The sequence below is a fragment of the Trichogramma pretiosum genome, unplaced genomic scaffold (assembly GCF_000599845.2).
Source record: "Trichogramma pretiosum strain Unisexual culture from Peru unplaced genomic scaffold, Tpre_2.0 scaffold9, whole genome shotgun sequence".
Classification (NCBI taxonomy): Eukaryota; Metazoa; Arthropoda; class Insecta; order Hymenoptera; family Trichogrammatidae; genus Trichogramma; species Trichogramma pretiosum.
In genome coordinates, this window is record NW_019641697.1 from 805,155 (window position 1) to 830,833 (window position 25,679).

At 37.7% G+C, this 25,679-nt stretch overlaps 4 protein-coding genes across 4 annotated transcripts; 1 reads left to right on the forward strand and 3 right to left on the reverse strand.

Annotated features, from left to right (window-relative positions):
- Nucleotides 1-510: 510 nt before the first annotated feature.
- On the reverse strand, nt 511-1,247 carry LOC106651616 (COMM domain-containing protein 7-like). The gene is made up of 2 exons (XM_014370207.2): nt 934-1,247; nt 511-819 (listed from the first exon to the last, which is right to left on the reverse strand). Exons 1-2 carry the CDS (start codon nt 983-985, stop codon nt 644-646), a joined length of 228 nt encoding a protein of 75 aa, XP_014225693.1. The 5' UTR covers nt 986-1,247; the 3' UTR covers nt 511-643.
- Nucleotides 1,248-1,388: 141 nt separating this feature from the next.
- LOC106651614 (DNA helicase MCM9-like) lies at nt 1,389-6,201 on the forward strand. The gene is made up of 14 exons (XM_014370205.2): nt 1,389-2,144; nt 2,225-2,366; nt 2,438-2,599; nt 2,662-2,787; nt 2,851-2,951; nt 3,017-3,233; nt 3,312-3,387; nt 3,453-3,610; nt 3,689-4,068; nt 4,136-4,228; nt 4,304-4,513; nt 4,629-4,780; nt 4,954-5,078; nt 6,113-6,201. Exons 1-13 carry the CDS (start codon nt 2,050-2,052, stop codon nt 5,010-5,012), a joined length of 1,971 nt encoding a protein of 656 aa, XP_014225691.1. The 5' UTR covers nt 1,389-2,049; the 3' UTR covers nt 5,013-5,078; nt 6,113-6,201.
- LOC106651615 (secretory carrier-associated membrane protein 5) lies at nt 5,122-8,231 on the reverse strand. Its single transcript, XM_014370206.2, has 9 exons — nt 7,834-8,231; nt 6,865-7,128; nt 6,734-6,791; nt 6,535-6,663; nt 6,282-6,438; nt 6,103-6,204; nt 5,894-6,020; nt 5,613-5,821; nt 5,122-5,536 (listed from the first exon to the last, which is right to left on the reverse strand). The coding sequence occupies exons 1-8, from the start codon at nt 7,888-7,890 to the stop codon at nt 5,660-5,662; spliced, it is 1,056 nt and encodes a 351-aa protein (XP_014225692.1). The 5' UTR covers nt 7,891-8,231; the 3' UTR covers nt 5,122-5,536; nt 5,613-5,659.
- Nucleotides 8,232-8,759: 528 nt separating this feature from the next.
- LOC106651303 (putative uncharacterized protein DDB_G0288537) lies at nt 8,760-11,591 on the reverse strand. Its single transcript, XM_023462258.1, has 5 exons — nt 10,984-11,591; nt 10,057-10,362; nt 9,505-9,978; nt 9,258-9,445; nt 8,760-9,168 (listed from the first exon to the last, which is right to left on the reverse strand). Exons 1-5 carry the CDS (start codon nt 11,285-11,287, stop codon nt 8,959-8,961), a joined length of 1,482 nt encoding a protein of 493 aa, XP_023318026.1. The 5' UTR covers nt 11,288-11,591; the 3' UTR covers nt 8,760-8,958.
- Between the last annotated feature and the right edge of the window lie 14,088 nt (nt 11,592-25,679).

Consider the following 25,679-nt stretch of genomic DNA (forward strand, 5'->3'; position numbering starts at 1 on the left):
ACTTATTGAGTGTAATATTATTTAGCTACTTTTCTATTCACACTGTCATTTTCTTGTTTATAATTTGGTTTATGTTGTAAATATAACATCAGTTATTTTGCACCATATGAATATTAGTTGCATTTTAGGCTTTATATCTTACTTAATACAGATTGTTAAGTATAACGAGAAAACAACAAAATCACTTAGTACTTTTTTTCAGGTGATGAATCATAGGCAAGAAGAGGAATTGTCACTGTTTCAACATTAAATGATGTGAATATGATGTAAAGTATTTTTTACAAAAAAAAACCTTAAAGTAGTTTGTGATACAAACATATTGTTATTAATGTTAGTAACAAAGTATTTTTCAAAAAACCATTATTTTTGCAACTATAATGTTAACTTATAAAAAAATTCATTAGGAATCAAAAAAGTGTGTCCACTAAAGGTTTTCTTTAAAATCTGTGATAATAAAGAATTTAGGATAAATTGAACTATAGTTGTATAGACATAATTTACAGCAAAGAATGAAATTTCATTTCCTTTTTTATTCAATAAAAATATTTTTTATAAGCTTAATTAACACTATGTTTTATACAAGTATGTTATTTACAATATTTAAAGAATTAATTTAATAATTCTTAATATAAATTCTTGATAGTTACATCAAAATATCTAAATTACTTTTTACCTTTTCAAGGTCATATATTAATTTATGAAATTGATTAACACTCATTTCAACAAAAAATGTTTTTCTCTTTCCTTCCTCGTCATATAAAATTTCAACTTGCACAAAATTTTTTCCAACTTCTTCGCTGATGCCACTAGCGATCGTCACTATAAGTAAATATGCAAATATTAAAATGATGATATCTATTTTCATAATATGAATATAAATCAAATAAAATAAATATATGACATGTTATCATATTTTTACACAATTTTAAATACCTCCAAATCTCCAAGAAAAATCGACTATGTTATTTACAGGTACATCATCCATATCTTTCAGTTTTTTTATCTTGATATCTTGAACTCAAATACCTAGTAATAATGTTACAAAACAAAGTAAATAAATTGATCACAATCCTAATATTTGTTTACGATAAGAGTTACATTTCCCACTGCTTTGTGGTTATGTCATTTATAAGTTTGACGTAAATTCCCGAGCACCAATCGGTTTTGACAGTGTCTTGACCACAAACGATTTCAAATTCAAACTAGCATTTGTCAAAAATGCACGCAACTGAGTTCACGTGCTGTGCTAATTTTTTTTACGTAGAAACCCAATCATGATCACAGATGTATTTCCTTCAATTTACTAAATTTGTTTATACAAAAATACATATATTTGGTTCGAATGAACCAGTATTTAGAACTTCGTTTTTTTCGCAGTGATATATAGTAATACTACAATATTTTATTTATAACAAAATACTATAGAATAGTATCAAGTTAGTGCCAATATGATCAAAGTTGAATAATTGTAGTTGTTATTATTTGAGTAGTCAAGGTTTATTTATTAGAATTTATCTATTCTTTTTGTTGAGAAATTTATATATACGCGACCCTCAATTTTTCTTTCTTCTTATGCTATTGACAAACTTAAAATAAGATGACGATGCACGGAGTTAAGACCCAGCCAAATGCACCTTACATAGGCGATATATTTTATATCGGAATATGATAAATACAACTTTAAAGTCTATAGCAGCCGTCCCAGTAGGTCGTGTTTTGTTGTCAGTGGGTGCGCCTGCTTATGTTGTCATCGACGTATCCTTACATTACACTGACTGAATACACACATCCGCACTGATAGTTATGATAAACTTTATTTTATTTGCGTAGATTCTAAATTTTAAGAAATAATTTGTCGTCATTAGAAAAAATTACGCGAAATATCGCCAAATAGTGCCGTGAGTTCACAAATTGCGTAAAAATTTTCAATAAGGCGGATCAAAATCAAGGTTACGTGAAACACGCGGTCAACCACCTGATGCACATTTTCAAAACACTGACAAACTCAACGGATATCAATTCAACGTGATTTTCATCGTGAATTTTAAAATGTTAAAAGAATATTTTCTTCAATATCATTCTGAAGAGTTGAAAGAAATATTAAGAGATCCTGATGAGTTCAAAATCTTTCCAATTTACGTCGAGTTAATATTAAACAATTAAATAAAGAATAATTTTTATGTCTAGGACTTTATTCTAATTGCATTTTCTTTTTCGCATATAGTTTTATTCATCTTTTTGAAGATAATCCAGATTTAGCTGATAAAATAACAAAACGCCCCCGGCAGTATTTGCCGCTTTGCGATGTTTCCGCAATTGAAGCTCAAGAAGAACTACTTTCGGAGAATGTCATTGTTAAAAAAAAGGTAAAATTTTATGTCAATTTTTTATGTTTATTCGGTTTTATATAGGTGTCTAAACAAATAATTTTTGATAGGTCCGAACGCGCATTCACGGCATTATCGATACCATCGATCAAGCTCAAATTGGGGAAATGGTTTCAATGTCTGGCTTTGTCATTAGAATATCCCAACCCTCTGTGACTTTGGTTGCTAAACACTTATTATGTAAAAAGTGTCAACACATTACAATTGCTAAGGTATGCGTACATTTGTACTCCATGATATTTGTTATTTATTAACAATTATATGTAACTTACAGTTGGAATGGGAAAAAAGTAAAATTCCTGATATCAAAGAATGTGAAGCATGTAAGAAAAAATCTTTACACCACGAATCTTCAGTGGTAGAGCAAGATTTGGTAGATTATCAAGAAATCAAAATACAGGTATTATACATAAAAAAATTTGATTTATCAGAATGGTATCAGTAAAAAATTTATTTTTATCAGGATAAATCCTGTGGGCACACATCAATTACAGATGCAATTCAAGTAGTTTTAATAGAGGATTTGGTAGACAAATGTACATCTGGTGATAACATACACATTAGGTAAATTTGATTTGTATAACAAACGTAATTTTCTTTTAAAATATTAATAGAAAATGATTTCTTAGTGGTTATTTAATAAGAAAATGGGGTAACGTTGCCGAAGGGCAAAGAGGTACAGCAACAACATTTTTAATGGCTAATAGTTTATTGGTCAAAAGAAAAATTACTGAATCTGAATTTTGTAAGGATGAAGTTGCAAAAATTTTTCAAAGATATTGGGATCAGTACTTAGAGAGACCTCTAGATGGTAGAGATAATATTCTGGCATCAATATGTCCTCAGGTAATAATAATTTAAATTTGATGTACAGAATCAAACACTTTTACCAGCATGTATTTTTTAAAAAATAATTTTTTATAGTTATATGGAATGTATACTTTAAAATTAGCTTTAGCAGTAGTTTTATGTGGTGGTGTAGCAAAAACCAATAAATCAGGTACTTTTTTCTAATTTTTATCCAAGTCGTTTTCAAATTTAAATAATTCATCAAATTTATTTCAGGAACAAGAGTTAGAGGAGATTCACATCTACTACTCTGTGGGGATCCTGGTACTGGTAAATCTCAAATTCTCAGAACAGCTGGAAAATTAGCTTCTCGTTCTATAATGACTACAGGTGTAGGAACAACTGCTGCCGGTCTTACTGCGGCTGCTATCAAAGTATATCTTACAAAAAACAAATTTGTTAAAAAATGTTTAATTACTTTTTAATGATAAATCTTATTTTCAAAATTTTAGGATGCTGATGGTTGGCATTTAGAAGCAGGAGCTTTAGTATTAGCAAATGGAGGAGTTTGTTGCATTGATGAATTAACAACTATGAGTAACAATGATATGTCATCTATTCATGAAGCCATGGAACAACAAACCATTTCCATTGCTAAAGCCGGCCTTGTTAGTACATTGAACTCTCGGTGTACTGTTATTGCAGCCATTAATCCAATTGGAGGTAGATTCACAGATGGTGAAGAAGTAAAAATGCGTTTAGGTGGTCCATTACTTTCTAGATTCGATTTGTTATTATTTTTAAGAGATAAACATGATCCACAATGGGATGATTTAGTTTCTAATCATATTTTACAAGCTGCAATGTCTACTACGGAATACTTTACTCAAATGTAACTATCTAGTAATGTAAAAGTTATTTTACACATTTAACTAATTTTTTTTAAACATCATTTTTAGGACTATGAGAACAGCTGTCAATTATTCTACATCCCATGATATATCTAAAAGAAGTTCAGAAGGTAATGATTCTGCAACTGAAAATATGGAAACGTAAGATGATAGTCTTATTATATAAATATTTATAGAAAAAACTTAACAACTATTTTATCAAAAAAATTATTTTAGAAGTCAACCTGGTGATGTGTCCATTTTAAATACTGACGGATTGTGGGACGAAAAAACTTTGAGAGAATATTTTGCTTATGTACACCATTTTAAACCTGCTATGACAAAAGAAGCAGAAAGAATATTATGTGGCGCGTACATGTATCACAGACATCGAGATGAACGACGTGAAGAGCGAACAACAGTTCGTCTCATGGACAGCTTAGTCCGGTAAATAATTAAGTCTATTTTCTTAATGTGAAATTAATTTTATTAGTTTTTTTTTTAGTACATGTAGTTTGTTCAAAAATTTTCACTGAAACTGTTACATTTCATTTTTAACTAGATTGGCAGAGGGGCATGCTAAACTTATGTACAGAACCCAAGTTCTTATGATGGATGCAATTTTCGCTACTCAGTTAATAAATTCAACTAACGACGCGAGCAAAGAAAATTGCAGATTTCCAACGGATAGTATGGCCACATACAAACAAGAAGGTATATACTTTAACAATAAATAAAGCTCTTGGACGTCTTTAACACTTGAAAATAACTTAAAAAATTTATGAATCTAACATACAAGTATACAAGTACAAAAAAGTTTTTTAATACAATATTACACAATATTATAAGTATGAAAAAAATTGTAATAAATTTTTCGACTTTTGCAGCTTCAGAGTTGCTTATTGAACTTGAATTGGATGATCTCATCGAATATTTGGAAATTTAAAAAATTATGCAACACCATCGTAGACATAATTTAATTTAATCTTTGAAAGTTTTTAAATTAATCTTGGTAAGTTTAAAATTTAATTTAATATAAAATCATTTTCATAAATAACATCAACTTCCATACCATTAGAATTAAAAATGTTATTTTAATTATAATTAATTTTCATAATAATTGGTTCTTGTAATTCTTATTCTTCTCATTATAGTATTGTAAAATGTACAATTGTTTATACTCTTATTACCTTATCATCAATTAGTTAATTGATCAGTTATTAGCATAATGTTTTTGTTTTTCAAAAAATATATGTACAACATAAAATAATTAGTAGATTACTTTAAACTATTGAATGTGTTTATCATTGAATGAAAATATGCATTCATTAATTTTGCCAATAAACTATAACAATAAGAATAGGGAATCAACGGTGTTTGTTGGGAAAAATATATGTGACGTCGACTGTCAGAGTCACTAATATTTCCTAAGTGACTTGTGCTCTAGTTCAGGATAAAACTGATTAAACACTGAAATCAATAATAATTTATGGTTGATATAGAAAAATTTTAATATAAATCATCATGAGTGAGTTCAAAAACCTACCTGAAATATTTCTTTCCGCAAACTTAATTATTGACGGCATAACGAAATTAATAACGGGGTTGTGTCATATTGTTTACTTGAGCGCGAACAGCACTCGCAGCAACATTAGAAGCGGCATCTCTAACATGTTCATTGCGCATAAAAGTTGAAGTAAATTCTTCTTGAGCCTTTGTCATACTTGCTCCAGTATTACGATAGATACGATGTATCTATAATTTATTAATAAATGATCATAAAACAGTTAATATTTGAAATTTTTAAATCGCAAAGAATAAAAATACCTTTGAAATAAGAATGATATCTCCGACAGCTGCAGTGACAAAAGCAAAGGCAATAAGCAGCAAAAGAACTCCCAAAAATACATCTTTAGCTTGAGACGAAAAAGTATTTATAGCTAGAATTAAACCGCTAAAAGATAAAAAATGTGTTTATAATTTCAAATGGTAATAAACATGTACTAATGTACTAATGTTAAAAAAATCATTTTTACCATGTTCCAGATCCTGGGATACCAATACTTTGAATTACTGTTACCACAGCTTGGAAAAAGAATACAAAGAAGAATACCATAAAGTTAAAGGAACTATCACTCCTAATAGATAGTATAAAATATTAGTTTAATTCAAACTTTGAGAATTGTTTTTTATCATTTTTGATTTAAAAACTTACTTAAAAGCCTGGTAAGCTGGTCTGAACCAGCAAATAAATGAAAACGGCGTAAATAGAATTACATAAAGAATTCCCAAACCAAATATTCCTGCATTGCCATCAACTATCATGTAAGCAAATCCTCCAATGACATTTAATATTAGTACGAGTCCATGGACTAGAAATACAACATTTTTTATAAAATAACTTTATAAAATAAATATAAAATAAATTTATTTTGTCAAATAGAGAGAAAGAACAAATTTTTACTTACAAATCCATAAATAATATAGTTGTCTGACAATTTTTTGAAAATCAGTTTGGATTTCTACATCAATGTCTTGGTAGAAACAAGGCTGTACACAACATTTTTCAGGTAATGGTGGCCAGTTATTTCTCCTTGCTACAAAAAATATGATATGCATAAAAATAATTGAAAGAATATCAGAGTTTAACTTAATTGATTCACTTACGATAATAAGGTGTGCTATTCATATCTTCACTTCTTCTCCATTGTTCATTTGGTGGTTGCTAAAAATTTAAAAATAAAGGTTTTATAAAAGTTCCATAGCTATTTAAATAATAAATTAAAATAGTAACTAACACTTGTCGGTGAGAATGCTCCACTATTGGACGGAGGGATATTCTGTTGAGGTGTTCTAGCATAATTGGGTGGAGGAGCCTCTTGACTCGATGTTTGTAACATTGCAGGTTGTTGAGTTGTGGTTGCAGTGCCTCCATATAGAGGAGGATTAGAAGCTCCTCGGACTTGTGTATTAGTTCCACTTGGTTGGTCTGCAAATGGGTTATAATCTTCTATTCCTTGACTTTTTGGTATAGAACTAGCAGCTTTTCTTACAGCTGGATCCTACAATAAACATTAAGTTTATCAATTTTAATTTTTATAAAATTGCTTCAGTTTATGAAACATCTTAGAATTGGATCTAAGAATTGATAGAAAATTATAATGAATTAATCCATGCATTAAACTGTGCAAAAGAAGTCTTATGTAAATAAAGTATTGGGTTACATTACATGTGAATCATATCAAGCTACAATAAATGATTCATACAAAATAGGCTTGAGCAGGTTTGGAGCATTAGCTTATCACAGTAATTGAATGATTATTAAAACTTTGTTATTTAGAGTCAAGAGTTAATAAGGATTTCAGCATGTTGATAGCGTACATTTCAGTGTACATTGAAAATTCTAGGCAGAAGTAGATTTCATCAGTTCTAGTAGTGCAAATAACTCATTACTAAAAGGTTGACATATGATAAGAAAAGAAGCCCAACAAGGCGTGCATAGAAAAAATTAGGTGGCTAGATCTTGAAATAAATGAAGATGAAAAACAGATGAAAATTTAATGCAGTTCATGTAAAAGTTTCAAAATAAATAAAAAAGGGTATCCACAGGTTGGAATATCAATGATGATAGATAAATTTGCGCGTTGATTAACGGTAAGCCGCGGCAATGGAGTTTCATGGAATAAGTAAGCATCGCGAAAGATATGCATATGCTAAAGAAGCTCGCGTATAAGCATCGGTTGTTTGATAAGGAGAGCTGGACTCACCGCAAAAGGATCATTGACGTTGGGCTCGCCGAAAGGGTTCTCGTCGAAGCCCGACATTTTGCCAGCAATATCTCGTTGGACTGTGGAATTTTTAGCGTGCACTGCAGTCAAGGCGAATTTTCACGGCTTGTCAAATGCGCCTATACTCGTCGCGTTACAGTCTTCGGTTCGGTTCAAGTCGTATTGACGATCATCGACATAATTATCGTCGACGACGTTCCCGTAAGTACTGAGTCGCAGCGATACACAAAAAAGTACATAAACGTCGATGAATGAAACGGTTGCACACAGTCACAGGCGCAAGTTGCGATAAGCCTGCGAGCGGTGGCTTTTTTCAGCGTGTGAGTGTATATAACGAGCCGAGTGTTGCTCGCTGACTTTGCTCGTCGGTCGGTCGGTACTGCACGTACCTACCTATATTATTATCAGCGACTGTAACGTCGAGTTGTGTTGTGAGTTGTGATGACGCGTAGCAGACGCGTGCGCAGTTGCGTGGGTGCGTCTATATTGGCATTTCGCGATCGCATTGTTTTCTTTTTTGCCGAGACTATGTACACAAACTCTGCTCGTTTTTGACAGATAAGCAGCTGGCTTGCGTCGCGTAACTCAGACTTTTGATTCGTTAATGGAACAATGATCACTGGGCGATCGTAGCGAGCTTTTTCAGAAGGACCATAGAAAACAGAAGGAGTTTTCGATCAATTTTACTCGTAACATTTTTATTTTGCGCAAATGTGAGGTAATAAAAACAAAAGGTCATATACTGTAATTATAGACTAGTTCATTATACACCATAAATATATTTATATTATATCACATATATTTCATTTTGTTGACGTTCATTTAATTGTTGTATGCCGTCGACATAAGACATTGCACATGAGTAATTGTCGTAATGATACATATATAGTTTCGATATATCGCGTTAATTCGGTTCGTTTCTCGCTTCGTTTTTTCGCTTCTTATCCGAGTTTTCTTAAATTAAATTATGTACAGGTATTCATTATGCCAGATAGTTGCAATAATTACAGTCAGTATGTTTTCCATCGCGTATAGCTGAGAAGTAGACGGGAGAACTAGAGACTCTGGAAATTGGACAGGTGGTGAATGAAGGAAGGGCGATGATTACCAGTCGGGGGAGTTTTCGTTGCTGCAGTCGTCGGGCTCGGTGGCCGCGGCAGAGGCGATGGCCGTCTGACCGAGCTCGTGTAGCCGCTGACTCTGCTGCTCGTGGTTGACCTTGCGCCACTTGATCCGACGGTTCTGGAACCAGACCTTGACCTGGGCCTCGGTCAAACGCAGCGCGTGCGCCAGGTAGAGCCGCTCCGGTCCGACCTGCCGTCGCGCGGATCGGACGAGAGACAAGATTATAGCCGAGCTGCATTCGCGTAAGTATGTAATACCGGGTTATAGGTGGCAATTACCATGTACTGCTGCCTGGCGAACTCGCCCTCGAGCCTCTCCAACTGCTCGGCCGTGAAAATCGTCCTGACCCGCTTGAGCTTGCCGGGGCCGCTCGCCGAGGAGGAGGACGCGTTGCCGCCGCCGCCGTCCTGTACCCCGGCGCCGCCGCTGCTGCTCTGCTCCTCGTCCGGTCCGTTGCTCGCTTGGCCTTGAAACGTCGACGTTCGCTCAAAGAGTCCAGGAAGAAGAAAATCGACTCCGACTCACCTTGCTGCTTCCTGTAGGACTGCTGACGCTGCTGCTGCGACTGCTGCTTTTCTCGCTGACTGCCGCCTCGCAGGCCGAGAATCGCGTCGATGGTGAACGACTTGGCCTGCTGCTGCTGATGATGATGATGATGATGGTGATGATGATGATGATTGTGTTGCTGCTGTTGCACTTGACGTTGCTGCTGCAGTTGCAGCTGTGTGAAGGCCTGCTGCTGCTGGGGCTGATGCAGCGACGACGCGTGGTGAGCAGCGAAAGGAGCGGCGACGCTCGTTTGGCCGGCCGATTCCGAGGCGACGGCGGCGGCTGCGGCGGCCGCTTGGAACAGCGGATGGCTCTGACGGAGACGCTCGAAGGCCAGGCTCGTCGACTCCACTGCCGAGGGCGCCGACTGGCTCAAGGCCGGGACTCGCGACTGCAGCTGCTGCAGGCTCTGCTTCAGCTCCTCGGCCTCGAGCGTCGTCGCCTCGCCGCCTGCTGAGTCACAGCCAACCGACGAGAGCAATGAGTAGAATCGAGCTTTGTCGCGCTCTCTATTCACAGCCTACCTACCGTGAAACGATCCCGTCCGCAGCCTGTCGATGGCAATCCGAGATCTCAGCTCGCCCAGGTCCTTCAGCGGCAGTCCGTAGGACTTCATGAGGTCGAGCGAATCCTTGCCGACCGCGGCGACGCTCTGGTGCCGTTCCAGAGCCTTCTGACGAATCTCCCGGATCTCTCGGTAAAAGTTGTGCAGCGCGTCCTTGTGGCTGCCGCTCAGGTTGCTGCTGCTGCTTCCGACGCTCGACGACGTGCGCACCAAATTGCCGCCAGTTTCTCGGCTGCTGTTGTTGCTCCGAGCCGTCGGATCGCTGTAAACTGACATTCCTTTCTTTTCTTGCTCATTTTGCGCTATCCATTTTATTTTATTGAATTAACTAATTCTCATATAGTCTTGAGATTATTTTTCTCGCGAGTATTTTCCAAAATCAAGCTCATCGGTTACAAGTTATCAATATAGTAATATTAGTCCGTGGAAAAGTTAAAGTGACAATCGTTTCGATAAACAAAAATTTAACTCACAAAAATAACTTATAAACATATGAAAAACCAAAGTTGTTTCAAACTGCAACTGCATCAAAATCGTAGTTAATACATTTATTCACGATACTCGCAATGAAAATTAAATTTTCTAACGTATATCCAAAAAACTCGTCCAAATTTGGCTTTAAACACTTGTAATTCGATGGCAAGAAATGCTTATTGCGTTAAAAGCTTCAATCACTTTTCAAAAGCACAAAACTCGTTGGCCGAAGTGATTTTTAAAGCATAGAAGCTGCCGTCGGATCAACAGCCCTGTTCGGCGACGGATACTTCTTTCTAAATTCGATCCTCGGTAAACGAAGCTTTTCACTCGATTCACAGAAAAAGGTGTAAAAAGGAGATAAAAAGCAGGTCGATCGGAATAAACGCGGAAGTGTGAGATTGGTTGGAACTCACCAGCAGGCCGAGCTAGAAGCAAGTCCTTGGGCTTGTCCAAGGCAACGGGCGTATTGTCGAGGTAATCGTCGTAGTCGTTGTTGCAGGCTGGCAGGCTGTGCAGGACCGTGGCGTGGTGGGCATCCTCCTCGGGCTTGGCCGCAAGCTCCTCGAATCCCTGATAGGGCCGAAAGCTCGAGTCCGAGGGATTGCTGTTGCTGCTGCTGTTGATGCTGCTGCTGCGGCTGCGGCTGTTGCTCTCGTAGCTGCGCTCCGATAGGTCTTCCGCTGTCGGGGTTTGCTCGGAAAGCTCGCTCGATTCCATATCTCCTCGGGCGGGGGCCAACAACGATATCACAGCGCGAGTAACGTCGTCGTCACATTCCGTTCGCTCGACATGACGACTCTATGCACAATTGGGGAACCGGCTAAGAAAACAACAACAACAACAACGACGATAGAGACGAGAAAGCACAGAAAGCGGCTGTGGAGCGATCGAATCGCGGGCTCGGGTAGTCGGACGAAATGCTCTCACGCACGGGGCATAAAGCAGCCCGATACAGCATGTCGGAAAAATGTTGCTCCGAACTGCGACATTTCAGCGGTCGCGAAATAATGATGTCAAGCTCGGTATTTTGCCAGTGCTACACGACTGGCTTGGGCCGTCGCTGCGCCTCGTCGTCCGTGTCTGTGCGCGCGTCAATGTGCGTCCGTGTGCACGTGTGTGCGCGAGCGGAATCATAGCCACAGAGAGACAGAAAGGATAGGACCGCCCGCTAATAATCCTGCCGAGTAGCAGCGAGGACGGTGGCAGCGGCGGCGGCGACGACGGCGGCACGCGCGCATCGGCATCCCCCGCGCGCGCAAGCTCTCTCTCTCTCTCTCCTCTCCTCGTTGGTACATACACATGTAATCGAGCTCGCTGCTGGCATCATCATGGCCAATGAGCCAAAGGGAGGAGATCTTTCCGGGCTCGTTGCGGCTGCTTCTTCCACGTTCTGCGGCTTGTGTGTACGTGACTCGTTGCTACGCGGCTCCTGTGCGCCGTATAAATCCATTGAGCCGCACACATTATTAGCTGGCTCGATCCGCGCGCACTGTTTGTCGTCGTTGACGGCGAGTAATGATGATGAGACCCCCGATCGACTCGTCTTTCCGGTCTCTGCGACCTCATCAAGGCCTCGAGAGCTCGATTCTGGAGCTTTCGAGCTCCTAGACGAGATAAAAATACGATCGACGGACCAGTTGAGCCGGATGATGGTTGACATTTCAGTAAAACGATGCGAGAGGCAATTGGCGATATTTCATTGCCACACTGGAATGTCACATCGTTATTACGAACATCGTGGACCGCGTGATGCGCCAATTACTAAACAGGCCAACAGCGAGTTTGCGAAGCAGCATTCAATTACCAAAGCTCGTTATATAATTTCAAAAATTGACCGGTTGCCAATCGATCGAGCGATCGCGAGCGCGAAACGCGCCGTCCTGCGAGCAAAAAAGAGTCGTCGAAATCATTAGGCTTGCGACGCATGGACTCTACATAGGCAGCTCGCTCGCTCTCCGAATGAACAAGTCGACTCGGGCGATGATGATGAGCCGCCGAACTGGCCGCGTGCTTTCTCTTCCCCCCCGCTGCAAATGGACCGGCCGTCGTCGCGCGCGTACCTACCTAGTCTAGCTGGTCAATATTTTTGCTCGACGATCCGAGCCCCCCCGCAGCCGCGCGGGGATGGAGAAGGCGGCCTTGCTGATTGGTCGGCTCGGCCCGTCTGCCACGCCCCCTCCAGCCGACTCGCTTTCGAGGCCCGCTCGAGGCCCCCTCACACGAGGAGGGAGCGCTGCAGCCGCGAGCGGACTAGAGAGGATCGGCACCCCCACACCAGCTTCTCGAGGCTTCTCCTCCGCTCGCGAGCTTGATAATAGGACGGCGAGTCTGTTACAGTGTGTACCCCTAGACCCGTTCCTATCGCCGCCGCCACCGCCGCCGCCGAGGACGAGCTCGAGATCCTCGACGCGGCTCCAAAGGCTATTGTGCGCCTCCAAAGGCTATTATAAGGACTGCCGAGCGAGCTCTGGCTTGTGTATTTTTCCTTGGTTTATTTGCCGAAATTTATATATCTCCGGGCGCGAATCTGCTCTGCGCGCGGGGCTCTTATTTGTTTCCCGAGTCCGGCTGGATAACTTATGCGACTCGAACTAAAGCTGCTGTAAACTAATGTAGCCATTCCCGAGCTCGGCCACTTATTTATACGCGCGTGCATCACAAATACCCGCTCGAACTGCAATAACAAAATTGCTCTCCCGATAATGCACGTTCAATTTTTTTACCTACTCCGAAATTGCTCGCAAGAGAGCAACAACTTGCACCCCCGCATACGCGATCGTCAATTAAATGCTTCGGCATTATCTCGTGCACTTCTCTCCAATTTGCCCAGGATGAAATTTATACCTATAAGTATGTATATGCCGAGAAACGCGCCGAGGATCTCAAGCCGACGTCAGGCAGCGTAATAAGGCTCAATTTAAGCGCAGCAAAAACACGCCGAGCTCGTCTTCTAATTGAATAACCTTAACGGCCTTGCTAGGCACCTAATTATAACGTTGCGATTGCGAAAAGTCTCCAAACGACGACGTAATTCTTGCTCGTTTTAAGCTTTCAGCGATCCAAATATATTCATTTTAATTGTTACATCATCGGTGGTAAGTATTAATAACAGTTTGTTTATTCGGCAGTGGCAAAAGTAAAGGGCTTTTTTACGAAGCAAATTAACCGATGCTTTTTCCGCTCGTTTTGATCAAAAAGTAATTGGAAAGAAAAAAAAGCGAGTTTTTTCACTGCGACCGAATGACGTTTCCATCATGGCGTTTAAATTAATTTAAAAAATACCCGCGTATAAATGTTGGAATAAACGTATGCGTACGGGAAAAAATCCAAGGCTGCAGCATAGCGGCCATAAAGTACAGTATTCGTATCGGAGAAAAGCTCTTTGAAAATTTAATCGCTCGATGCGAGATACAGGCTGAAAGCTCGCGGCTGGCCCGATGACGTCAATTAAACGCAATTGCCGGTGTTATTTTGACCAGCGGCTGGCGAAAATTTAATCAAATGATTTTTTACGATAATCCGCAAGGCCTTTTTCATTAAAAAACTTCGAGTATGCCGTCAATTTGCAACTACAACGCGTTTGATCGCGCCGTACGTAGCCTCGCGATAGTCGAGCCATCCTCGGGTTGTCGTTGCGCTATATATCTCGTCGCCCCGAGCCGAGTACATAATTTTGTATAAAAATCGCAGGCGAACTACGTCGTTACCCTAAAGTTCGGATTAGCCCTCGCTGGTCTACCCCTTTTGCGAGCGGCCTTATCTGTCCCGTGCAATCGGACAAATGAATATATCCGCTTGTCGCAGTGCGCCGCCAATCGACATTGGCGACTCTATACTTTCGCATCGCTTTCACGGCTCATAATAATTTTCACTTATGCAAGCGAGCCAACGGATTTAGTGTACGTATTTAGCTTTTGCCGCTAACTAAAGGGACTAATTTAGCTCCCCCGTAAGCTTATAGTCGTTATCACAGTATTTAATCTGGCTCGAAATCAACCTGTCGTTTACTACCTGGGCCGCGAGTCACGCACGACTCGTTCGCTCCAAATTTACAGACATAATCTTGGCGAAAACGTTTTTCTTTTCGTTTTTTTTAATTTTTATTATTTCCCTATATCGAATTAGCCGCACAATGGAATCTCTCCGCGTGCGCTTATATACACCCCCGTCGCACGCAGTCCGACAACATTATGCGATACAATAATGTAATAAGGCGCGAGAGGCTACAAAGGCTTTTTGCGTACCTTAAGATGCTTACATTATTAAACGAGAGCTGATCGCTCGTAAGGGGATCGGTGCCAGAGTGAGGAGGAGGCGGCTGTATAATTGCACATAGGTATATAGGCACGGATTCGGGAGGCCACCACCGCTCGCTACTATACAGCTTAGGAGAGCGACTGTTTGATGCCAGCCGCCCGCATACCGATTCAGTCATGCGCACGTGTCCGTAGGTGTGTTTATACACGCGTATATGTCAATCGATTATCATGGCTTTTAATGACATAGCTCGGACGCGTATATAGTACGGCCGACGGCCCGTCTACTACTCCACGTTATTACCTATGTAAACGCAGCGCCCTTTGATGGACGACTAGTTAGCTCCGTAACTTGTATTATTCCCTTCTCTGTTACTGCACATTTTTATCACCGGGCTTGGATGTCTCGAGTCCCGTGATTTTCTTCCAGCGAATTATCGAATGATATTTTTTATACTTTTCCACTGCGTCAAAAATCTTTGTGCGAGAAAACATTGACTTGGCCACTAGAGCGTTTCGTCGTTCGTTTACGCGCAATGAATTCATTTTGAAAAAGTATAATCTCGAAACTACGCATTAGCTAGATGATTTACTTTCTTTTCAGTCGTGTTTTCCTAATCCGTATCGACAGGTTTTTTAAAGTCCCGCCTTGGGTTCCATCTGTTATTATACTGACAAGTGATGCTATTAGAAGAATAAAGCCGGAAGCGGTAAAACGACAGCTATTATTACAATTCCACAGGCAGAGTCGCCTTTCACCGCCGTAGTGATCGGAAGGCTAAGGTGTTGAATTTTTATGTAGCTATTTGGTTGATTGATTAACGATTAAATACCCAATCTGCCTTTATTTTCATGAACTTGAACGCGATAATTATGAAAATATATCTCGTTACCAAATACTCCAATATTCACTATGCCATTGATATGATTTATTAATTGACTGAGGAAATGAAATCATTGACAATTTTTATCGGAGCTTAGGCGTTTGACCGTGTCCATATTTACTCGATTGATTGTTAACTTAAAAATTAAAGGTCTCGACTAGAAAAAATAAAGCGTATAATACGATAAGATAGATAAAAATCTGTGCCGATAAATCAAATAAAATGATAAATAGAAGAATTTTAAATACATAAAATGAAATAGAAGATAGAGAATTAATTCAAAGAATATTTCAAAAAACTGCTCTTTTTCCCTCGTGTGTTCCTGTGACGAAAATCACACATATTTACACAACAGCTATTAGTTAGTGGACACGGTTCAAGTTTCACTTGTCGCAGCCATCTGTATAAGAGACGTGTGTTGACATAATCATTCAATGCCGGTTCCATTTTTTTCACTCATGCCGTATACATCGTAACATTTACCATTTTTGAATAGTTTCTTTGAATCGGCTGTTTACAAATGAAAGAAAAATATCGAGTAACTCTCGTGTAGTTCTGTGATCCTAGTAGTTAAGTCTACAAATCGATCATTGATGCACGAGATAAGATGTAGATCAGTAATTTTTTTGAAAATCGACCGCTTACTGTACTAAGCTAAATTCGTATTTGTAACAAAAAAATTGATATTTTTTTTCGAAAGTATTTAATATAGTGCTGTAGGGGAATCATTTACAGCAAGCGGATCGAGAGATAATGTCAACGATGAACTGATCGTCGAACGATGCGAGTGCCACGATCCGGCCGAAATTACGCGAAATAAACATCTCGTTGACTGTTGTTGCTTCGCACCGAATAGATGCGCTCGGCAGCCGCCGTATACAGTCCCAAAACTCATTAGAGCATTATAGGGCAGAGTCGCCCTCGAAAGCGCGCGCCGAAAAATGCCGCTTATATAGATCGAGCGGAGAACAAGTGGCCCTGCACGCCGTATCAAAGACAACTAGTCGCATAGCTGAAAAGAAATTAGGGTGCTTATATCTAGAGCGATGGAAATAAGCGACGCTTTTCGTTGCTGTCCTTGTCGCCGCCGTATACCTTATTTATCCCCCACCCGCTTTTGCTGCTCTTCAATTTCTCTTGATGCACACGGCGCGAGGCGGCAGTAGTCACTTTGCTCTATGGCCTACGGTCGCTAATCCGTCTAATCTGCTACAAATGAAATACTTGACATTCCTCAGGGGTCGACTCTTTTCTATTGAACTCGATTTATGGCATGCTGTAGCTATTTCTGCCGCTGCTGCTGCTCTTCTTCTTGCTTTTTCCTATATAACCACTTCGAGCCAACTTGCTTTTATTGCTCGATATTGTTATGCCTTTAATGATGGATCGTAGCTTCCATCCTGTACATACGACTTGTACATCATTCTATAATATGTATTTTTCAAAACAAATATCTTTTAAAGCCACCTCGGCATTCAAAAATCCTTTCCATTGTCGATTGCTACTAAATTCACTCAACAAAGTGAGATCTTTTTCTTCATAATCTTCTTCAAATATCCAAGTTAACTTTGATTGTCAATTACCCTATTACTTTGTTTAAATGGAGATTGTTGGATTGAAATAAAAATTATATAAATTAAATCCGTTTCAGAATAAAACAAAACATATCATCCCAAATGAACGGAAAAGTGTGTCAGATTCTTTATGTAAATTTAATTTGACAGCATGAGTCTCATGTATTGTGACTCACTTGAAAAAATAGCATATTCTCATACTCTAATTTTATAATTCGTAATTGTATCAAATGAGAAATACGTGATAATAATTCGACAAAAGGCGAATAGGGAACGACTGAGATGCGAACGATACAAGTGGCCGCATAGCAATGTGACTTTGCGCACAAATGCGAATACTGCAAAAGAAAATACTGCGTGGAGGGTAATTTCTCATTGCCCGTCCTTTTGTCACAACAATATACAGGCTCGAGTGCGGGTTTGCCTCAAGAGTAGGATTACAAGTCCTCGTATAAAAGCTTGAAAAAAGCTTCCGTACCTTTTCATGAATGCGTAAGTCTGAAATTACTATGAAATTATTTACTATTTAAAATAGTTCGTCTGTTATTGAATTAAATAATAAAGATCATCTAGGTGAGACAATTATTGCTCTGTACTCTTACTTTTATATTTTGGTAAATAACATGAATTCTTCGTTTGAACGGAATCGCAAACCTTCTATTTAAATACACCTTATGATTTAAAACAGAAACAATTTAAATGTTTTATCAATGTTTTCAAGAAAACGACTCACGAAGATTTTTTTTCGAATTTTTGACATTTGAATAAATCATATAAAATTATATTATATATTAATACGAAAATAAAAGGTTCTGTGCGCGTAAATATTTATAGATTCTTTTCTATTATTTCAATAAACCAATTTTGAAAAACTACACTCTCGAAAAATGTTTTTTTTACCTAATAATAGCCAGAATCGCATTATTTATTGACACATCTGGGTTTGAATATAAAGCTTCAATTAGACACCAGTCTGCTAATAGCCAAAATCGCATTATTTATTGACTTATCTGGGCTTGAATATAAAGCTTCAATTAGACACCAGTCCGCTAATGACCAATTGTGGATTAGAACTCCTAAAAATTACGTGCGTAATTATAACGATAATCATTGATAGATCGAGACAGCTGCCGTTCTCTTTCTCTTTCTTTCTCTCTTTACCCTAGAATCACATGAAAATTTTGAATAATCGTTCACTTCTTTCTTTCTCTACTGTAACTACTATTTACATTATCTTGTATATGATTTCTTAGTCAATTTTATAAAATAATTATTTTTTTAAATTTCAGAGTTTTCTGTTTTATGAAAAAACACAGAAAGCCAATGATTACTGATGAAGCAGAAATTTTTTCAAAAAACAGAAAGAAAAAACCAGTGCGCGCGCGTATCAAAAGCTTTGCGAGGTTGGAAAATGGAGACGGTCCAGGGCGAATACATATTCATGTCATTAAAGTTTATGTCTAAATGTAATTATTATTTGAAGTTAAATTATTCAGTCGGTCCGACGATCGCGCGAACAGTGATTTTAACGTTAAGCCGCGAAAATGAATTCATTCATAGCTTTAATGAAATCGCACAGAATTGAAAGGCAGAGGTAATATTACGAGACTCGAGTTTGCGGTGAAGCCAGCAATATTTTTGAATAAACGCGAATGATCATGAAACGCGAGTTAAGAGCGAACGAATTGCCAAGCAATCAAATTAGCCCCAAGTTGTAGCGTCGAGGCAGAAACGTCAACAAAGTCTAGTAATCGTGTGCGGAGCTGGGATGGCGCGCGCGCGGCAATCTTTTCACTCACTCGTCGATATACATTAATAATATCTGTATTAAAGTTCTCGGCTCTCTCTCTCCGATTCGTGCTATATGCCGAGGAAAAGTGCCTCTCACAAAGGCCAAAGTCGCGCGCGCAGGTGGCCGCGATATTTATTATTAAAAGTCCGCTCTTCTCTTTACCTCTGCCCAGTGAAAAGATTAAAAAATGCCTCTGACGCAGCTCGAGCTCGCAGAGCAACGAAATTGAGTTGCGAAAAAATGAGCCCGACGTTCCTATCGCGCTCTTATTATACACGCAGTATAGGTATATATATATATGGGTGCGCGGCTGAGAGAGGACCTATAACACAAGCGAGTCGGGATGCCCATGGAAAAGCCTCGAGCGCAGATGGGACGCTCGGAGAGGGAATTGAGATGTCGGCGCTCGAGTATTGTCGACGCGTGCGGCGGAGGGTGGAGCTTCCGCCGCTCGTATATTCTATATTCACAACGAATCATAACTGCCGCCTCCCCTCTCGCGCCTGCACGCGGTGGCGGTCGAGCTTGTGCGGAGAGCCAGCGGCAGCTCGTTTGCGGAGTGAAAGCTCTCTCAACGAGAGGACATACAGACAAATTCCCGAGCAACGAGCCCCGAGCTTCATTTTGCCTTTCGATTTTCGAGGTCATTATGGGTAATTTAGCTCGCTTGATACGTGTGTCCTTATACCATTATATAAATGCCATCTATGGAGGATTCGTCGCTCTATGCTCCAGCAACCATTCTAAAGCTATTCTCAAACTCGCCATTGTCATATTTTAAAGCATGTTTTTCCTCATTTACAAATTCAATTTCAAAATTTAATATAGACAGAATACGATCTTAAAATTTACTCGTTACACTGATCTTGAGATTTAATAAAGATACGAGTTTTTCAAAAAAACTATCTACTTTTCCATTATTTCACAAAACCAACAAAATTGTGCTGATTGTCAAATGAATAGAACTGTTTTCGTAATAATGAAATAATTTGGCCAAACATTTTCTCGATAAAACAGTTTGAGCAAGCCTGGCTCTGAATTCACGCTCGACACTTATTATCACATGAAATGAAAAAGTTTATGACACGTGGTGATTTTCTGTAGAAACAACGTTTAATTTAAACAATTTTCCAACAATAGTTGAAACCTTTTTTTATGATAGTAAAGTATCTCAGTTATACAATTTTTTTCTATAATATTTCATAATGTAAAATGAATTGACTTGACACGCAATCCTGATCTGAATTCTTGATATGTGGAGTCTCAAAATTGTCGTACCCTCTTCCCCCGAAACGAAGCAGAATTTGGAAAAAAGTATATTCATTTTAATGTGCACATTAGAGTATTACAAATTTTATGAAAATTAATATTTTATTAACGTTAAATGCCATACTTAAACTCATGGAAGAGAAGTAAACAATTTTCCCAAAATTCTGCACGTAAAGTAAAACTATTCTATCAAGTCATTAACATTACAACTATCGCATAAGTTTAATGTTATAACGAAAATAATTTTTGTAAAAAAAATTATAGACAAAATGAACTTAAAATATTTCCATTATAACTTTTATCGGTTTGAAAATCTCGTAACATGATTGATATTTCCCGCGAAAGTTATAATCCCTCTCTATTCAATAATCAAACAGATGAGAATAAGAATATATGAGGCATTTCATGCGAAGTGTCCTAGCGCTTCGCCGCGCGGCCCAATTAAGCGAAATCACTCAGTTTCTAACTCACGTAAAAAGTATCAAAATATACTCAGAAAAAATAACTAACTAATGATTTCGATAGGAAATTTCCTCAGCTTTCCGATGGTGTGGTCAGATTTTCCGAAATTTTCCATTTTCCCCGGAAAAATTTGACATAAAGTTTAAAACGCAAATATCTCAAAAAGCCCATTTTTAAGATTTTTTTAAATAGTCCCAATCGAAAGCTGAGGAAATTTCCTAACTGTATGCAAGTTTTCAGAGTGTGCAATTGATTATTACTTAGTGAAACACAGCTGTGAACATCGGGCGCTCGGCCGCGCGGCGGTATGACGCCAGCCGCCGCGCCGTCAGCCATCGCGCGGCACCCACTGCCCTATTCTTGTGTATGACACGACTCTAATTTCTCTTTAAAAATTAAACAAATACATGATTTCGATGTATTTTTTTCTCAGCATTTCAATGGTGCGGTCAAATTTTCCAAAAATTTTCATTTTCTCCGGAAAAACTTGACATAAACTTTATAACTCAAAATATTCAGTCGTTTTTGAGATAGTCAGTTTTATAGAGTTCTCGACGATTTTCCCGGTGAAAATGGAAAATTTCGGGAAATTTGACCTCGCCATTGGAAAGCTGAGACAATTTTCCATCGGAATAGAGTGATAGTTATTTTTCAAGGGGCACTTAGGTACTTTTCCAGCGAGTTGAAAATTAAACGATTTTTGGAATTAACGAAAATTTTTGGAAAATTTGACCGCAGCATTGAAATGCTGAGAAAAAAATACATCGAAATCATGTATTTGTTTAATTTTTAAAGAGAAATTAGAGTCGTGTCATACACAAGAATAGGGCAGTGGGTGCCGCGCGATGGCTGACGGCGCGGCGGCTGGCGTCATACCGCCGCGCGGCCGAGCGCCCGATGTTCACAGCTGTGTTTCACTAAGTAATAATCAATTGCACACTCTGAAAACTTGCATACAGTTAGGAAATTTCCTCAGCTTTCGATTGGGACTATTTAAAAAAATCTTAAAAATGGGCTTTTTGAGATATTTGCGTTTTAAACTTTATGTCAAATTTTTCCGGGGAAAATGGAAAATTTCGGAAAATCTGACCACACCATCGGAAAGCTGAGGAAATTTCCTATCGAAATCATTAGTTAGTTATTTTTTCTGAGTATATTTTGATACTTTTTACGTGAGTTAGAAACTGAGTGATTTCGCTTAATTGGGCCGCGCGGCGAAGCGCTAGGACACTTCGCATGAAATGCCTCATATACTTCTTGGTGTAAATAAAAGCAAATAGTTATAGTTTTCTGCTTTTCACTTCATCTTCAAAACACTTAAGTGTAATATCATCATGGAAGGCCATTATATAAAAAATGACGTAAAAATAGTCAATGATCCTCGTTGGGTAAGTTCGTACTAATAAGCATACATTATCTAAATTTACAGGTCATTTTTACATATAATTTACAGCTGAAACTCATTAAAAACCCTATAAACCCTTCCAAAAATGAAAAAAGATTTCAGAAACCCCCACAAAAAACTCGTGCTAAAAAGGATGGTACAAGGATTAAATTACCAGACCCAACAGCAGAACAGTCTTGCATCGATTAAAGCTCGTAAAAGGTAAACAACTATAATTGTTGTCTGTTGCTTTCCTCATTTAAGATTTAATCTTACACAAGTCCAAGACTACATGTATTATAGTTACTTTTCTCCTCATCATCATTGGACTGTTCGTTGTTTTAATTTTTGGACCAACTATAAGAACATGGTTGACTTCCACGATGTCATACGTTCTTACATATATTAAAGAACTGGACGTTTCTTTTAAAGATTATTAAAAATTTCTACAAACCATGACGTAATAGTATTTCAATTGACGTATTATTCAAAATAACAGTAATAGTTTAATTGAGACTTTTTATAATTTTGAATAATCCAGCAACGAGGGCAACAAAATCATCATAATAAACGTTGACTAATTTTTGAAAATTACTAAACATTTAAGAACTATTCATGTGTATTGAATTTTTAACAACTTTAATAATTTATGTAGTAACAATTGTCGTAAACGGATAAGAGCTGTCGTAGAATCATAATACAAAAGCATCTAAAAAAAATTATTTTCTTATTCGTTTTATTTGACGCCTTAGCCGTAGAAGAAAAAGACTATAAAAATAATTTTTAAATTACTATTATGATCTTACAATAAAAAAATGTATCTTCTGGTCAGTTATCCGAATTTTCACTCTGGACGATTAAGACGAGTCTTAAAAATAAAACTGAAAAGTGACATTAAATCTACTCTTGATTTTTGATCAAACCAAATAGTCATCAGTTTCGAGAGCAGAATATCATGTACTTTAAATATTCACTTCAAATGAAAATTTTTGAACTGTTTTTAATACATCAGTAATTTTGAGATACTGATATCTTCTGATATGATAGAGATTTATAGATATTTGAAAGTTTCAATATTAAATATTCTATATAAAATCTGATCGCGTATAAAATATTTCACAGGCTTTGAAAAACTTTTTATCCTTTCTATTATATTATCTTTCTCAAATACAATGATCGACTTTATTCCATGTTAACCGTTTTCCTCTAATCTTTAAATAAGTTTTCTTATTATGAGAAAATTACTTGTTGCAGGAACAATAGGAGGATGAACTAAATAAAATTCTTATTAAAGGGTATGACAGTAAAGTATGGAAGCTTTTGAAGAAAAGACGTGCAATAAATTTCAAGGGTAAACAAAGCAGTAATAAAGTAAAGAAATATTTAGTTAAATTTGTTATGGTAAGATAATGTTTTCTAAAATGTAACAAGCAAAGTTTAAAATTGTTATATTAGAATAAAAGAAAGTAAAAACACCGGTAATAATGCCATAAGTATGCTTTTCGTCCGTATAAATATAAAATAACTGAATAGGTGATAAATCATAATGGCTTATTTTACAATTTTTGAAAAGACTTTTTTGCTTCTATTGTATCAGTTTTTCAATCGATAATGTTAACTGTCTATATTTCCATCTTTTTTCTCTAAAATCTATTTTCAAATAAGCGGTGCAATTCGATTTTATTTAAAAATGCTACTGGTACAGGGCTAAGTAATTTTTGTATTAAATACTACTAGTACCGAAATGTAGTTGTGAAATGTTAATATCAATGTCGTTTACCTTCGAATAATAATGATTGTATGGATAAAAAGAATTTTGTAATTATGAGTGGTGCAAGATAAATATTATACTTTAAGAAAATCCTTTGCGAATTTATCGTAATAAAAAAATAGTAACTCACTGCTTGCGTGGATTAAATGAAAATAGACGGTGTTCAAACGGCAAAACGCGTAAAATGCAAGCTCGCTGCAATAGGGACGCGTTCTGTACATCGATGCCTCGTCATCTACACGCGTTTTGAATTCCTGCGTCCTATCGAGGGATACTTCCCATATGTGTACACACGCGCATCGCAAAAGGGGGTTGACGAACGCTCGCAGCCGGCAGCGCAGTGACTTTTATTGCTCAGTCGAATACATAACGTTTTAGCCCTTATTCGCGCGCGCGGAACACAGACGCACCGCGGCGGCATATTCCTATTGCACCGAGGAGACATCACGTGCGTTATGATGCTTTTTACGCCGTAGAAAAATGTTATTGATGTTCCTCGCCTGGAATGAGCAATTTTGATTCGCATTCGCATATATGACGCGCTCGTCTGCATTCCTCGCGTGGTCGCCTTTTTCTCTTTTCTTTCGCGCTGATTGCAACCCACACGAGGACCAGTATCAAGGATCGGTGCTCATCTTTTTTCGTCCCTCGCGCGTCCAAGCTTTTCTGCACGGCTAATTACGTATTGCCTCGTCGAGCTGTATCATTCATGTTTTATATCGCACAACGACAGATCAATTTATTGGTTCTTTTCTGTCGACAAAAATGAATATGGCAAAATTAAAATACTTTTTTGTACATTATTTATTTTGTATAATTATGATAAAAGTATATTTTTGATTTACGGTTGATCGAGCTAAAATGAAAAATTCATAACATTGAAGCAAGAAAAATTTACGATTTTTAATTAAAATATACAGACAAGTTAATACAAAATAATTCATTCTTAACCTTTTTATAATACCATCATAGAAAAGAGAAACCGAGGTTCTCAGATTTCAAATCTCACATAATGGTCTCAACATCTCTGTACAAGGTACATATTTTAATATCAAAATGATCTTTCACACTTTTTTTGATCAATCAATATTACATCATACATACATTTTTTCTCACACTTAATTATGTAACAACAATAGTTGTACATTTATTAAATTTTCACTCTGTTATTCGAACAGTTTTTCATCGTCGATTTATAAATTTTCTTAAACAATACATTTCCACACATCTCCAAGTGATGTTCGAATACATAAAAGTTATAAAATACTTTAAAGCACTTGTTTCAACTATACTTGATTTCACTGAAAAACGAAGGATGTAAGCAACGCAAATGACGCTTAATGTTAAACTTTGATTTCGTCTTAAAGTTACAATGGTCGCAAATAAACATCGGTTCCTGATCACAACAATCTTTTCTATGTCTTAAAAAACTCTCTTTCAAACTAAAAGACTTCATGCAAGCTTTACAATACAGCGACTTTTTTTATTAATTACGCTATGTTTACGAGTTGTATGTATCTTGAGACTTCGTAACGCAGTAGTAGAAAATTTTGAAACTCACTGCTGCTAGCAGACACAGACCAATTTGTGACTCTAAATTTGACTCGTGAGCGTAACACTGGTTACATTTCTTGCACGAAAACTTCATTAATAATTTCTGTTATTGGTGATCGAGATTTCTATGTACACATTTTATGCATGCACCACACACATTTAT